The following is a 15239-nucleotide window of genomic DNA, read 5'->3' on the forward strand; positions in this document are numbered from 1 at the left end:
TCACTAAATATAACATGGACTCCAACATTTGTACACAAAAACATCCAAGTCCATTATTTCTCCCCCAAACAGAGAACACGCACCTGCTTGCTCTTCAGAGCCAGAATCTCTTGCTGAAGGTGGAGGTGTAGACCTTGGACTGGGAGTAAACTGGCGTCCTGGCGAATCTGGATGTATGAGACAAAGCATACAATGTATTTGCAGCAAAAAGCAATTTACAAATAAAAATTTTTGGGAAAAAATGTGTTTGCAAATTTAAAAACAGTTCAAAAACAATTTTTTTCCCTTTACATACTGATTGTCTAAAAAAGGCACTTTTAAGAAAAAAAACATATTTTTTTTTAAAAAAAAACATGTTTAAAATAATAAAGGCACTTTTAAGAAAAAAAAACACTTTTAATATTGTTATCGTAAAAACGACAAATAACTCACCAACTCCTTGGCCAAACGAGGGTGAATCTGTGTCTTGCACATTAATTCCCTCCACAATTTCACGGGGCATTATCTGCCGCAGCTCCTCCTCATAACTGGTGTATTCAATGCGAAGAGGGGGGCCACCACCCGTGCGTCTTGTGGACCTCCTTTCCTGGGCCATCTTCTCTTTAAGCCTCCTCTTGATGTCTGAGAAGCGCTTGCGGCAGTGCGCCACTGTCCTCTTTAGTGGGCCCACCGCGTTCACAGCATCGCACACTCTCCCCCACAGTTGGTGACGCCGCCTTAGAGTAGTCCGGGCTGCCAGGTTCCCTAGGATGACCTCATAGCAGGGAACTATGTGGTGCACCAGAACACAATTTTCGTCGTGGGAGAATCGGACATTTCTCCCTGTCTTCATCTTCCTGCCCTCTCCTGACTCCTCAACCTCTCCCTCTCCCTCCTCTGCCCCCTCAACCTCCATCTCCCTCTCCTCAGCCTGTTCTCCCTTCCTATCTCTGGACATTTTTACACAGACACAAAAACACAAAACACAGAAGGACTGACAAACACAAAGGACAAACTACACTACCTACAGACACTCTCCACACAGGCACGCACAAGTAACACAGACAAAGGACAAGTCAAATACAAAAAATACAAGACAGAAAATAAAAGAGAAAATAAATGTACAAAACAGAAAAATAGCACAGGACTACTCACACTTCAATCAGATATCGCTCCACCAATCCACCAAACTCCAACTCTCACCAACTCTCAGCAAACCACTATCCTCCAAACTCCTCTCACAAAACTCCTCTAAACCCTATCAGAGAAAAAAGTGTCAGTCCAGTGGTTTATATAGGGCTTGTGATGTCAAATCTCCTGACTTTGAAAATAGCCAATAGTAACAGGCCAGGAGACAGGTGTAATTTTTTAAAAAAACCGCCTTTACACAAAAGCGCCGTCATTTCAAGCAAAAGCGCCATGTTCTATTCAAAGCCGCCGGCGGCTTTGAGCATTACATCCCACCGTTACATCGCTGGCGGCTTCAAATTGAAGCTGAAATGCGCCCATTAGTAAATCCGGCTGTTTGCAATGCAAACCCGCTGGAAAACCGCCGCAATGCATGGCGGCTTCAAGCTTCAAGCCGCCATGCATCACGCCTGTTAGTAAATCTAGCCCCGTGTGTTCAAATTTCAGTATAGATAAAAAAAGACATAGCTGATATATTTGCTGTATTTTAATAATAATAACTTATCTTTTCAGTGTTTTTATTAGAATTTAAGTGAAAACCTAGAAAAGTCCATATTTATACATATATTGCAAATGTATGGTAATGTTTATAAATATTCATGCATTGCTAAGTGAGCTATTCAACTCTGTTCTATGAACTCTGCTGACATTAACTTATCTGATATAGTATCCTAACGGCTATTTCTAATCATTGTGTACATAAATCTTTGAATCATGTTCCTGAGGGTGCTATCAGCTGCTTTTTAACAATTGAAAAAAAGTTTTCTATTCAGTAAAAATAATTTGATTGTTTTAAAGTGGGTTCTTTGATATATATAATTCTAGTTTAATCTAGATGAATATCATTAATAATCTGCCTTTACAAATTAATTTACTTATATATTTTGTTATGGTTTATTTTTAACAATGAATAATATTGATGTTAGTGTTACTATTGATATTCAGAACATACCTTTCTGTTCACACTCTCTGTCTAGATAATAGATTAATCCTAAACAATAGGTCCATTTGTTGACATAACAGGATGTCAGACTGCGCTGATCTAATTAAAATGCGAGATTTTACCACCTGCCAAGGTCTAATTAGAATTTTCCTTTGTAGTAAGTAGGAATGTTTATACCTCATTTACATATCAGTGAGATTTACATGAGAGACCTGGAGACAAACAGTCTGAGAACCTTCTGGTCATCCCGGGAACTATTGAAGAGAGATGGGGAGGAATGACTATAAATAGGCAGTATCAGCCCAGTGTTAGTGAGTTGGTGGCTGGAGAGCTGGAAGGATGGAACAGTAAGAATGATCAGGAGGGAAAGAGATAGAAGGAGAAATCTTCAGAGTAAGGTAATTATATTATACATAAGAATATACTGATATTTACAGAATTACAATTATTAGCATTCACTACTGTGCATTGTAAATTCTGTACTTTGTATTATCTATTAGTAAAAGTGTTATTGCAAGACAAAGCTGGGAAAACATGTGTTGAACTTTATATATCCTGATGATACATTGTACATTATATGTATCTGCTTTCCCCTATGGTTCTGGTGTAGCTAGATATAGAAAAACCTCTTTTGTATGAATAAAACTTTTTTGAAGAGAACTTTCAGCGAATTGTTTGAAGAAGACAACACATATTGATTAGAGCACATCACTGTTTATTTAAAATTGTTTGATAACACTACATTGTTTGGTGCTTTTGCTTGTGTGATACTTTGTAGATATACCTGGAGCAGGTGTCTAAGGAAAGAGCAGCCTCCTGTATGGTGTTATTTTATTTTATTTTTATTTGTTTATTATTATTATTTTGTAATCAGTCAGCGCCACAAAGTTTATTCTTGTGAAGATATATAGATATGTACTCAGTGGTCACATTATTAGATACACATTTCTAGTACTGGGCAGGACCCCCCTTTAGGTTGCTGATGCATGATTTACTGACTATATATTACATTACTACAGAGTGTATAATTTGAATTTTTAATACTTTTACTTCTTTAGTGTACTTGTTGTGAAACACCTACATCTAAAGATGTAAACTGTTAAATAATAGTGAGTCTGTGGTGAGTCTATTTAGTACAGATAAACCTTCACAGATTTAATTTAAGTATATATGTTTCTGTATCACTGTGCACAAAAATAAAAACAATGATTAATGTCTGAGTCATAATTATTAGTGTATAAAACATGTTTGTATTCCGTATCCAATATAACGTTACTATTGTTCAAGTAGTTTCATTAATGTAATGATTAGGCTGCTAAATCTTAACACTCTTTTTGCTTACAGGTGAATTAATGAGCAGGATTCCCATTAATAACAGAAGACATACTGGAAAGGTCCTTGTTCTCTGAGCATCTGAGTGTTCCAAAAACTCATCTACAAGTCATCTATACTACAGTGATCAATTCTTACAGTAGCTAACTTCAAATTTGAAAAGGAGAAACTATCTACAACTAATTTGTTGTAAAACACATGATGGATCTAATAGGAGAGAAGCCCTATCTGTGCTCTGAATGTGACAAAACATTTTCATTTAAGTCAAAGCTTATTGTCCATCACAGGATTCACACAGGAGAGAAACCATTTAAATGCTCTGAATGTAGCAAGTGTTTTAGCCACAGGGCAAATCTTGTACAACATCAGATGATTCACACAGGAGAGAAACAATTTAAGTGTTCTGAATGTAGCGAATGTTTTACCCGGAAGTCAACTCTTGTAAGACATCAGATGATTCACACAGGAGAGAAACCATTTAATTGCTCTGAGTGTAGCAAATGTTTTACCCAGAAATCAAAGCTTATCGTACATCAGAGGACTCACACAGGAGAGAAACCATTTAAATGCTCTGCTTGTAGCAAATGTTTTACCTTGAAATCAAAGCTTATTGTACATCACATGATTCACGCAGGAGAGAAACCATTTAAATGCTCTGAATGTAGCAAATGTTTCACCCAAAAATCAAGTCTTGTTAGACATCAGAAGATTCACACAGGATATAAACCATAAAAGACTAGAGCAGTCTGGTTATTGGACTTGGGGACATCTTTTCACCTGGCATGGATTTCCTAATATGAGCTAGAGCTCTATACTACTAGTGGTAGACAATGACGATGTGGCAGCCCTTGCTGAGCTCTGTAATATACTGCTGTTCTGCTCATGCAGGTGCTATGACTAGTATAAGAAAGAAGTTTCTAACTAGTAGAGAGTTCCAGCAGCTCTTCTCAGTACTGTGATTACTTCTATGACAGACAGAGCTATAAGTACTGAACATTTCTACAATAACCCTGTACACTGCCCTGTTTCACATTACATGTTTCCCTCTTGGTCTATGTTATATATAACATAATCTTTCATAATCTCCATAATCTTTCTCTCATACCATTCTATTACTGTCTTTTCTATGTCTGTTATGACAACTATATACTCAGAAAGGGTTGTTTAGTAAATGTTAAATGTAAAATACTGGTTGCTGTATCCCATAACAACCAATCAGATCATCACATTCGCTGGTTTTATGACATCGGACTGTTAATAGCTGATATCAGGTTGCTATGGGTTACAGCACATCCTTGTTCTTCACACCATGTTATTAAATAAGTCCAACTGAGGACACATTGTTTCCCAAGGTACCATCAATTGTATTTTTTTATACTCTATAGTCATTGTCATCAGACAGCACTGACCTATATATAGACTGAATTTATAGACATTCCAGATTACTTGTAAAGGTCTTAAATAAGTATTTCTTTTATACTTTATAGTGATCCAAATCAGACAGCACTGACCTGTATATAGACTGAAGGACCATGATCACACAATATCTGTAATTACCATTTATGTTACTGGCAGCTGTTTCTATCACAATTGGGGCTAGATTGACTAAGCTGCGGGTTTGAAAAAGTGGGGATGTTGCCTATAGCAACCAATCAGATTCTAGCATTCATTTATTTAGTACTTTCTACAAAATGACAGCTAGAATCTGATTGGTTGCTATAGGCAACATCCTCACTTTTTCAAACCCGCAGCTTAGTAAATCTAGCCCCTGATGTTTAATAACATCTTACATTGATAAATGTGTAGATTATGTTTTTGATCGTGGATCTAATATCTATATTCAGTAGTATAGACTACTGTACACTCTGCTGCATTTTAGATGGTGGAACCAGGGGTGATAATTAGGTGGTCATCCATGCTGACAATATGACAACCAATAATGAAAACACAGCAAAGAACACATTGATAACATACAGCAAATGTATTAGCTATGTGTTCTTTCCCCTAAACTGAAATATAAACACAGGGTCTGATTCATCAAGGAACATAAATGCTGATTTTTTGCGTATAAACCGCAAATTTAATCTGCACATTCCCAGAACCGGACCATTCACAACTAAAAGCAGCAATGTTCAATTCATCTTCATACGCAAAGACACTTTCTACAGGTTACGATTTCTGGGAGTGAACGGGCAGGGAAGGAGTTTGCTCCTTATTCTATGTACAGTAAGGGGTGTCAAACACGAGCGCACGGAGCCACATCAGATTCAAGCTCTGGGAATTTCTCAGGTACTTGATTTTCAACTGTATCTCTTGCTCCAGCTACAGGACTAGTTTAAGTCCTGATTACTAGTGATGAAAGTCTCATATGCATGATATAACATGTGTTTGTAATCAGGAGGAACTGTAAAAATGTATTTTATGTTCAGTAGACATTAAAAACATATAATAAATGAATTTCATTTGGGGAAAAAAATAAAAATACACTTTTTTAAAAACATTTTTATCATTAATGCCTATATTATTAACAGGTGACATAAATTGAATAGGTCTTTCAGATTGTTTAAATGTTGAACTCTGGAATCTGCAGAACTAATTACTGGGTGTTTTACATTAAAGCGCATATTGCTCTCAGCTTGCATGACTTGATGAATCAGGCACAGGGTCTTACTGACAATCAGCAATTGCTGAGTAAAAGAAAACATACCTAGTATTCCCTGCTAGCTGCTGTCTTTCCTTGTCTCCTGTCATCCAGAGGGACAACAACTCACAGTGTAAGTGTGGCTAATGAAGTAAACTTAACACACATCTATCCATTATATATATTGTCGAAGTCAGCAAATTGGATAAAGCCCTTTCAATTAATGTCGAGCAAACTTGGTTGTCTTTGTCTGAAAAGATGCGTACGGTACGCTACGGCGTACATGGGCACGCTACGGCGTGGAAGGGCGTACGCAGCTACTACACGTGGCAGCAACAGTAATTGGTCTTTTACCATACATTCGCACAAACACGCATACTTGTAAAATAGTACACATTAATGGTAGTTGCAACACATAGTCAGTAATGTCGGAATATTGTAGTATTTATGTTATATATTATATGTTATATGCACATTAGTGAAATATATGGAACAGGTTGAAGGAATCATATCATATGTGGTATCATAATAAACCTTTTAACATTTTTTACTGTTTGGTTCACTCTGCGAAGGAATCGCAGAGTGCATACACGAGTTATGAATGATAGGGAATTATGAACTACTTAAGACTAAGGAATCTTGGCGGGAAGAGCAGAGTATACCCCCTGGAGAGATGACCCCCTCCTTTGGATTCTTTAGTATGAAGTAGCCAATGATGACGACCCCTGAGACCTTCCTGAAACCTGGACCAATAGAAGCAAGCTATACCATCTCCATTGTATTACTGTAATTCTGTGTGCATATAAGCAGCAGCTTCTCATCCAGTGTTCAGACATCTTGTCCCCAGACTTCAGGATTGAATGACTGCACTGGATCCAGAGCGCCTGCGATAAGTAACGGCTGTATTTATTATCACTTCGCTTGAACATATTATACTACCTTTTGCGAATAAATCTTTGTGCGTTGGAAACACAAATCGAGACTCGGCAATCGTTATTGGTTAGCGACAATACGTACATAAAATATATATTAATATATATATATATATATATATATATATATATATATATACATATCCATCAGCTCCAATACCGTCAGACCACCTCCAGGGCATCGCATAAAATTACTGTCCTACTTGAGCTGCATTATTTGCATGAAAAAATTTTAAATAAATAATAACTATTCTGTACCCACCACTCCCATATAGCAATGCCCATTATGGACAACCTTCCCATAGATCATTCCCATTTTATGGACACATTATGGCGGATTTTCTTATAATTTCATTTCATTAACGTCCCACAACAATACTGAATGCGGTTGGATTAATCACTGCTTCTAATTTGATCTTTAGCTCTCGATATTGAAGCCTCCATCACAGACTTATTTCATTTTAATACTTCTGACGACATTCCTCATCTTCATCATCATTGTTTATATATAGTTCACCACAGATTCCATAACGCTGGACAATCAGCTTACAAATATAACACACATATTACAGATATGACAAACATGAATATAATAAACATATTAACATATACATAAATACAATTAAGTATAACAACATGTACATGGATACTCATGAGCTGGCATAAGGCTAGTATGGATACAAGTATGAGTTATATGTGTGTGAGTGAACAAACAACAGAAGACTTTGCCATATCAGAGTCATATGAGACTGACAGACATGAGGTTTACGGAATAGAGGACTCTGCCCATGATAGCTTACATTCTAGAGAGAGGGAGTAATGACAGACAGTCGATGCAGATAGGACATGAGTGGATGAGGTCGACAGAGGAAATAGTTGGAGTGGACATGATGGTCTAGGAGGGAGTATAGTAGACAAGCTTGAAGAGATGCGTTTTGAAAGGAATTTCATTGGTTGGAAGCAGATTGGGAGAAGTCTTAGAGATGGGAGTGGAAAAAGGTTTAAAGAGCGGGAGAGAGGGGAAGATCAGAAGTAGAGCACTGTGGTTGAGCTGAGGTCTATCTCTTGATGTGGTCAGAGATGTTTGGAGGGGAAGAGTTTATCATGACAATCGGTTCTTACCACCAGAGATACTCTTAAAAATTGCACAAAGCTACATTTGAGGTCTCTCACAAGGACAGCATCAATGCCCTAGAACAATTTCAACCTTAAAAATGTCAAATTTAGGGAACCAAATTGGATCACTGTTCATCCAGTCCTTTTCCTGACCTATTTTTAACAAACGTTAACATTAAAAATACACAGTAGCACTTCTATGATAAAGCAGTCCAAGCTTACTCCTTGTGAGTCAACAAGCTTAGATAACAGAACGTTGCAGAAACTTAGATTCATCAAATTCCAACAAGGCATATTTACTGACCTCATAAAATAATCTTTGAATTTTGAGACTTTTAATCGTCGCTGTACAATTTACCTGTAATATGGATATTAGTAGTCACCTTGGCTTTATATGTCTTATATAAAAGTATTATGCTTCCATTGTGCCACAATCCTCTAGCTGCACCCTCTAGTGGTCACTCACATTTATGTCATAATGACACTCTTCACATTATATGAGGGTTGTCAGCTACTTTTGGTTGCTTTCATATGCTTCACTTATGGGTTCTTCGCTCTGTTAGATTTGCCATTTATGCCCTTTCATGGCCACTCTGGTTCTAAAATTATTATCCTTTATTTATAAGGCATCACAGGAGTTCTGTAGTGTTGCTACATTTGGACTATGTTTGGATGAGGGGGATAGAAAAGCAAATTATTTGAATACACAAATATGATGGTGCTGGCAGCAAAATACTGCAAGGCAGTGCTCTTGGGTAAGCTATTACTATTTTAGCTCTCCCTCTGTGTAGTACATGATGTTTTCATTGCAAACCATATAAAAATCAAGATATATAACATGTACACCAACATTTGCACATAAAAACATCTAGCACCATTGTTTCTCCCCCAAACAGACTACACGCACCTGCTTGTTCTTCAGGGACAGAATCCCTCACAGAAGGTGGAGGAGTAGACCTTGGATTCGGAGCGGAGTCTCTTACAGGCGAATCTGGATGTATTAGATAAAGCATATAATGTATTTGCAGCAATAATCATTTGAAATATATACAGTATATTTGAAAAATGTTTTTGGAAAAAACAAATAAATTTTTATAAAAAGTCATGTGTACTTGCATATCTGTTAGAGTACAAATTGCAAATAACTCACCAGCTGGTTGGCCAAATGAAGGTGCATCTGTATCCTGCACATTGACCCCTCTACAATTTCCCGGGGCAGTATCTCCTGAAGCTTCTCCTCATATGTAGTGTATTCCACACAAAGTGGGGGTCCACCACTTGCTCGTCTTGCAGACTTTCTTTCCTCAGCCATTTTTTCTTTAAGTCTCCTCTTTATATCTGAAAATCTTTTGCAGCAGTGAGCCACTGACCGTTTTAATGGCCGCACCGCGTTCACGGCCTCGCACGGGCTGCCAGGTTCCCTAAAATTATTTAATAGCAGGGAACAATATTGTGCACTAACAGACAATTCTAGTCATGAGAAAATCTCACATTCCTACATGACTTGGTCTTCCTGCTCTTTCCTGCCTCCTCTAACCCTTCCTCACCTTCCTCTGTCCCCTCCAGCTCCATCTTCCTCTCCTCTTCCTCTGCCCTCCTCCTATCTCTGGCCATAATGTCCAGTAATATACAAAAAACAAGTAACACAGAGTACTGACAAACACTAAGGACAAAGTAGACTAACTACTGAAACACTCACAACACACTCACACACAAGTAACAGAGACAAAGGACTAGACAAATACAATAAATACAAGACAGAAATTAAATCAGAAAATAAAGGCACAATACTGTAAAAGAACACAGGACTACTTACACTCTAATCAGAAATCGCAGCACGAGACCGCTCAAAAACAACTCTCACAATCCTAAATCCTCCAAGCTCCTATCTCTTTTCTCCTCAAAACCCTATCAAAGAAAAAGTGGCAGGCAAGTGATTTATATAGGGCTTGTAATGTCAAATCTCCTGACTTTGAAAGTAGCTAATAGTAAAAGGCCATGATACAGGTGCTTTTTTCAAAAAACCCGCCATCACACGTCACTAACAGAGAACAGCTCAGAATACCTGATAGATGACATGGTTTAGGGGCAAAGATAGTATTAAAGTAATTCTATAGTTTTCAAATAAGCAGTACATAGGCGATTGTATTGTGTTTCTAATGCACAAAGTGATTTATTTTAGCAGATGTAAAAAGTTAACAGTTCAATGTATTATTATAATATAATCAACAGTACAGTACAGCCAATACCAAAAAGATACATACATACCGCAGCGATGCGCTGCGCTAACCACGGGCACCAGTGAACAGTGATTCACCCTTGAATACTGTGATCAGTAAAGACTGAGGCTTTTGGGGGTGCAGCTATGATTATATATACAGTCAGTGTTACACAGTGAACAATAGAGATGACGTAGCTTGCTTCTATAGGTCCAGACAAGGGTGGTTTAAGGGAAAACAGGTCATAGGCTAGTTCAGGCTAAGGAATCCAAAGGTGGGGGTCGTCTCTCCAGGGGATGTGCTCCAGTTACAATGAGTTAATTAGCATTTCACATTCTGATATCAATTTGGCTATTTATTCCATAACATCAATAACTAGAGTATGCAATATGCGAACTCTTCGGCGATGGAACCGGACAGCTGCTGATGAATAGGGGATTAGTATGATATCAGACATGACACATTTCCCATAACCTGAACCTTAGATAACACTAAAGTGTACATATAATCATAGTATATAAACTAATAATAAACCAAATACTGTCTGCTCATAAATCACTTTGGAATGTAATCTATAAATATATATATGAAACTAAATGTTATAGTGCGTGTGCGTGCGTGCATATTTTACCGTGCGATCGCACCATGCCACGCGTTACGTGCCGTACGGATCGCAATCGCACGGCAAAACAATATTAACCAATATACTTTCGTTCATCCAATTATACGACTTCGACAATAGAAGAACATGAGGCTCTCTGTACTAGTGTTTTCCTTATTATTTTCTAAGTGAGCCCAGTGTTTTGCAGGAAATCCAGGTGACATAATTAATTTCTGACTTTTAGCTTTATCATGACTATAACAAATACAGGTCAGGTAAAATATAACATATACAGTGTACAGTACAACGACCTTGGGGTATATTTTCATTTTCAATGCATGAGACAGAGAAAACATCAAGTATCCATATTCAGCATTACACAAAAGTGACTCTGCAAATAAATTGGTTACCAAACAATAAGAATTTCCCTGTGACTGTTCAATCTGGTCTCTGTGTCTTCAATATTTCCAGTTACCCCCTAGTATTTATCATTCTCACCCATGTAACATTGTTTACGACAGTGAGTAGAACGACAAAAGAATTAACAAAACCTACTTGCCCGACAGTTAATAAATGCAGACGGACCTTCATAATGACAAAAGAAGTCCCCGACAGTCTGATGAGAAAACACGACCACCAGTAATGCCGGCAGGGTGTTTTGACATCATTTAGAATGGCGCCCGAGATATCACCACTTTTAAAGCGTCAATGCCGATTGTCATGAAAGGTAAGTGTTAGGGTAATGTAATCTAATGTGCGTTTTTTTAAAAACAGACGTCCATCGGGTATGCGCACATCCATATACAACAAGGAGCGGATGTAAAGATACGTGTGTTGATGAATACGGGTCTATGTGCGCTCTGCTCTAACAGACAATACACTGCGGGATACATCCCATACATATGTGGAATATCAAGTTCCAAAACAACGCACAGAAAAAAAAGATGTAATTGATGTGACCTTTTAATAATATAGTTATTAATGACAAAACATTACAGATTACAAATCTGCTGCCATCCTGGTAAATGACAGGAGATTTTTATCAAGAATGTCTAGGTACATTTTTCCATTCATCCTTCCTTCAACCACATGTAGTATGCCAGTACCGTGTGCAGAAAAACAGCCCCACACCACGATGTTCCCACCTCCAAACTTCACTGTTGGTATGGTGTTTATGGGGTGATGTGCAGCGCCATTGCTCCGCCAATCATGGTGTGTATTACGGCATCCAAAGAGTTCAATTTTGCTCTCATCTGACCACACTATATTCTCCTAGTATTTCACAGGCTTTTCCAAATGTTGTGCAGCAAACTTTAAACCAAGCTTCAACATGTTTTTTCTTCAGCAAAGGAGTCTTGCATGGTGAGCGTGCATACAGACCATGGCGGTTGAGTGCATTACTTATTGTTTTCTTTGAAACAATTGTTCCTGCTAATTCCAGGTCTTTCTGAAGCTCTCCACAAGTGCTCCTTGGTTCTTGGAGAACCCTTCTGATAATTTTTTTCATTCCTCTGTCAGAAATCTTGCGAGGTGCACCTGGTAGTGGCTGGTTTATGATGAATGATGTTCTGTCCACTTCCGGATTATGACCCCAATAGTGCTCACTGGAACATTCAGCAGTTTAGAGATCCATCTGTAACCAATGCCATCAGTATGTTTTGCAACAATAAGGTAGCAAATGTATTGAGAGAGCTCTTTGCTTTTACCCATCATGAGATGTTTCTTGTGTGACACCTTCGTAATGAGACACCTTTTTATAGGTCATCAGTTTTGGCTGAACCAGCTGGCAGGATTGCTTTCTAATTACTAATAGATTACAGTTGGTGTCTTGACTTTCCATGCCTTTTTGCACCTCCCTTTCTTCATGTCTTCAATACTTTTTCCCTGTGTCATTTTACATTATTGCTGAAATCTTAATTTATGGACATCAATGGTTTGATTTCTTTGCATGTGTGGATTGCAAGGGTTGCTGCTGACATGTGGTGTAAATTTCATTACAATAGCCCCATTAAATATATAATTACTGAGAAAAATGTTGATGTGCTCAATACTTATTTCACCCGCTGTATTTGATCATGCACCATCTAATGTCTGAGAAATACACAGACAAAACGCGTTGAGCACTAGCGATTCTATTGTGGGACTATTTATTCTTTGTTTCTTGATCTGGAGCTGACACTGTGACTTAGCTTCTCTTGGATGTAACAGCTGAACCAGACAGAAGTTACCATTCGCTGATGGATGTCACAAAGAAACCCAGATAAGCATTTTATACTTGTCCTTATGTAAGTGTGATACTTATTTTCAGTGCAATAAATCTGCTGAATTTACAGTGTTACACTATGATGGTTTTTCTTTCTACCTATTCTGTGTACTGCTGAGATGTCTCAGCAGCATCTATAGAGATCACAGCTATACAAGAAGTGCCATTATCGGAGTTATCATGGGATGTTTGGAGAAATTGCTCATTATACAGATAAGCGCTAAAGATTGTTTATTTGGTACACATTTGCCGTATTGGAAAGGATATCCTTGGGATTGCATGAACTCTCTGCTCACGATTTGCCATATATGTTCCCATTTGCACTATATCTTTTGTGAGACTGTCACGTCCACCTATAAATGATAGTGAACTTCCTTTAATATTTTCATATATATGTATCTCTCAGTACTGTTAACACAAACAATACTACACCATTTTGGCGCCCTATCTATGTGCTTATATATATATATATATATATATATATATATAAAAATACATACACATATATATATATATATATATATATAAAAAAAAACATACATACATTTATATATATATATATATATATTTATATATATATATGATCTTTTAATGCATGTTTAATATATGTTTTCAGTTTTATATATGAAATATCATTGAGCCTTTTGGCAATACTTAAAGTATTAGACATTCGTCTTTCCGTTTGTACAGGTGATTAGTGATCAGTTGTGATTGAATACATCACATATAAATACTGAGACTGTGTCACCTGGATTCATCCTTCTGATGAAAGTCCAACAGCACAGAAACATGTCAAGGTTCTTACTACAGTCTCCATAAGGATTGGTCACATTATTCTCAGAAGTAGATCTCTGCTTTCAGTATTTGAGCTGTGTCAGCTCACGGTACTTGGAGGGACATAAGGTCTGAGAAATTCAATATGTATTGTGAGAAGATTTTTCCCTGTCATTTTAAGCCAAAATACTGGTAATTGAAGGGTTTTAGATCTCAACGTTAATCACCTTTATACTGACTGTCTCCTTACAATCTTCCATTCTATGAATGATTGACATTGCTAAGTTACCTGTTCAAGTCTGTTCTCTGAACTCGGCTGATATTAACTTATCTGATATATTATCCTAACGGCTTATTCTAATCATTGCATACATCAATATTTGAATCATGTTCCTGAGGGTGCTATCACCTGCTTTTTAACAAGTGAAAAGGAGTTTTCTATTCTGTAAAATTAATTTGATTGTTTTAAATTAGGTTCTGTGATTTCTATCATTCTGACTGAATTTAGATGAATATCATTAATAATCTACCATAACAAATTAATTTATTTATATATTTTGTGATGGTTTATTCTTAGCAATTCATTTTAGTTATGTTAGTGTTACTATTGATAGTCAGAACATACCTTTCTGCTCACACTCCCTGTCTAGATAATAGATGAATCCTAAACAATAGGTCCATTTGTTGACATAACAGGATGTCAGACTGCGCTGATCTAATTAGAATGTGAGATGTTGCCACCTGCCAAGGTCTAATTAGAATTTTCCTTTGTTGTAAGTGGGAATGTTTATACCTCATTTACATATCAATGAGATAAACATGAGAGACCTGAGACAAACAGTGTGAGAATATATTTTGGTTATCCCGGGAACTATTGAACATAGATGGGGAGGAATGACTATAAATAGGCAGTATCAGCCCAGTGTTAGTGAGTTGGTGGCTGGAGAGCTGGAAGGATGGAACAGTAAGAATGATCTGGAAGGAAAGAGAGAGAAGTAGAAATCTTTAGAGTAAGGTAATTATAATATACATAAGAATATACTGATATATACACAAATATTTGGAGATATTATGTTGTAGATATAGTATTGTTATAAGTGTATTCTCCCATAATCGTATAAACTAAATTTGGTTGAACAATTAAGATTAAGGTCCAAATATTCTCATGAGCCAATTATTGTATATATGATAATGAATTTTGTGTGGCAATAATTATATCAATAAAAAATGATATGTATGTATCATAAATAC

General features: G+C 37.1%; 1 protein-coding gene across 1 annotated transcript in view; it reads left to right on the plus strand.

Moving 5' to 3' along the window:
• The window catches only part of LOC142149622 (uncharacterized), a 276122-nt gene that overhangs the window by 151375 nt on the left and 109508 nt on the right, over window positions 1–15239 (plus strand). The window contains 1 exon segment of the mRNA XM_075204945.1: window positions 3707–3842. Within this exon segment, the coding sequence (XP_075061046.1) occupies window positions 3707–3842 (136 nt within the window).

Source organism: Mixophyes fleayi, chromosome 4, assembly GCF_038048845.1.
Source record: "Mixophyes fleayi isolate aMixFle1 chromosome 4, aMixFle1.hap1, whole genome shotgun sequence".
In the NCBI taxonomy this organism is placed as follows: domain Eukaryota; kingdom Metazoa; phylum Chordata; class Amphibia; order Anura; family Limnodynastidae; genus Mixophyes; species Mixophyes fleayi.